General features: G+C 35.0%; 1 protein-coding gene across 1 annotated transcript in view; it reads right to left on the reverse strand.

Moving 5' to 3' along the window:
• LOC106516520 (protein kinase C beta type) overlaps positions 1-2,493 on the reverse strand; it is a gene marked incomplete at its 5' end in the record, with an annotated part of 140,900 nt that overhangs the window by 135,969 nt on the left and 2,438 nt on the right. The window contains 1 exon segment of the mRNA XM_014006922.1: positions 2,276-2,307. Within this exon segment, the coding sequence (XP_013862376.1) occupies positions 2,276-2,307 (32 nt within the window).

Genomic DNA, 2,493 nt, shown 5'->3' on the forward strand with positions numbered 1-2,493 from the left:
ACTTCAAGCAAACTGAATAAAAGTACAAATGCCAAAAGCTCCTCCACATTTGTTTTGTTGTAGTTTGTATTGTTCACTGTTGCCAGAAGAGGAGTTTGATCTGACAGATTGAATTAAAAAAGGCAAAAATAGCAAAAATATTTAGCAATTAAATTAATATTCAATTAAWTTAAAATGGGTGAAAAAATGTGTTTAGACAATGTGTTTGTACTAAAGTGTTTCGGGGGGGTGATAGGAAAACAAGTTTTTGTCGCTGCATCTCAGTCTTACGGGAGGGGTTTCTGATGATGTGAGCTGTAATTTCATTTCTTGCRTCTTTGGATCATCCTTGACTGAATCAGCACAAAACTAAACTTTATGAAGTTATCAYAAAAAATTTCTTCTACCTCCAGATTTGTAGAATATGTTTTTATTCTGATTACCAATTAGAGCACCAAGTGACAACCAGAAAAACTAGATATTTCCTTTTTTCAATCCTTACATATTTATTAGGGATGCACCGATATGAAAATTTCAGCCGATATCGATATCCGATATAATTACTGGTGTTATGGCCAATAACCGATATTTAACAATATTACACAAACATACAAATTATAGTATACATATCCGCAAAAACACACTTGGGTGTTTTTTTGATACGTAAATAAACAACCAGACCTCTGACATGGCTCCCTACTTCAGTTATTCCTGGTTATGCAGCATCAGTATCACTATCATGATCAAACAGATGCTGCTCAACCAACCGTCTCACCTCCCAAAACAGAAACACAAAGATAAAAAKTGGGAAGTCAATATCGGACATTAATATCGGTCCCGTTTTACATATCGGACCGATACCGATATTCTAAAAAATGACCAATATTGGCCGATACCGATATCATTACAGATATATCATGCATCCCTAATATTTATTTGAATATAGTATATTTTGATATAATAAGCGTGCAATGTGTTTTACTGATGGATTATGTTTGGACTGTATATTCAATATATTGGCATATTTGTGATTTTTTTTTTATAGCCTCAAGTCCAAAATAAACTTACCCAAGAATGTGTATTAGGTAAATCATAATATATTACATTACACTGAACTGTACTACAGGATATCACATTATACTACATTGTGTTACAGTGTAATGTATTATGTTATACTATATTATATGGTTTGCATTAGGGTTGGGCAAAATCCTATTGTGTGCAATTCATCATCAGAAAATTTGTCACCAATGAATATTTGCCACTTTGAAGTTACTGCGATTAGTGCCGTGTGATGATGTATTTGTGGGTGCACATGTGAGCCTGTGGCATATTGCATTAGAAAAGATCTGCTGCCACTCAWCAGTGTGGAAAAGGTGGGTTTCAATTCACAGCTTACTATTTTTACCTGTTAAAATGAAGAGGATAGTTCAACTGATGATACGTAAGTATAATTTTAGACTGATCTAGAGCCAAAACATGTAAGTTATCAACTTAATGCCACAATTTTGTGATTCATTTTTAGCCAATATTTCCCAACCCCTAGTTTGTATTRTGTTACATTTCAATGTATAACATTGTATGAAGAAGAAGATAGTTCAATTAATTAYGGCATAGAATTGTGGCATTTAGCCAATAACAATCAATATGCATCTTATTGCATATTGTATAGTATTGTATTGTGCTACAATRGGTAATACTGTAGCACAGGTCGTATTCATCAGCATTTAGAAAATGTCCAAAGCTTCATGAGGTTGTTCTTTGCATCAATCGAACACCAATGAGGTCATGTGCCTTGTTTTAAGTTTAGAGCTAAGCATAGGGTTGGGCATAATCGTATCGTGTGCAATTAGTCGTCAGAAAAACATTAATCGATTATTTTTTGGCACTTGACGATTAATACGATTAATGCCACCAGGCAGACTGGTAATTTCCATGTTCGGTCTGGTTGGTGATCCTCTCCACTTCAAATATGACAAACATAAAAAAAAATTGAAATTGATTTATCTATCAACACAATTTAAAATTTGATGTATAGCCCGAAGTCTGTAATTTTGACAATTTGGAACAGATTTTTATGAAGAGCAAATCTTTCCCACTAAATTGGTCATGAGACCAGGACATAAGGGTGTTCAGGGACTCCAGGGGATTAATCGCCAAATTAATCGTTATCGGCCAAATACCACAATTAATCCTGATTAATTTTTTTGCCAATATCGCCCAACCCTAACTAAGCAATCATTTTCATGAACGTTGCCACCAACTAGTATATATGGATATGCTTTAAATGGCCTACCTTGACACTGGAATCCCTGCTTGCCAAACCCCCTGGAGAGAGAACAGCAAGAGTGAGCAATTTACACACTGTATGCACACACTGGCACAACTCTTTGACTTAAGATATTATTGTGGAGTCTAACATTGAACGACTGCCATTTCAGTGACAAAGGAGAGCATTATAAACACACACACACACACACACACACACACACACACACACACACACACACACAC

Source organism: Austrofundulus limnaeus, unplaced genomic scaffold, assembly GCF_001266775.1.
Source record: "Austrofundulus limnaeus strain Quisiro unplaced genomic scaffold, Austrofundulus_limnaeus-1.0 Scaffold38, whole genome shotgun sequence".
In the NCBI taxonomy this organism is placed as follows: Eukaryota; Metazoa; Chordata; class Actinopteri; order Cyprinodontiformes; family Rivulidae; genus Austrofundulus; species Austrofundulus limnaeus.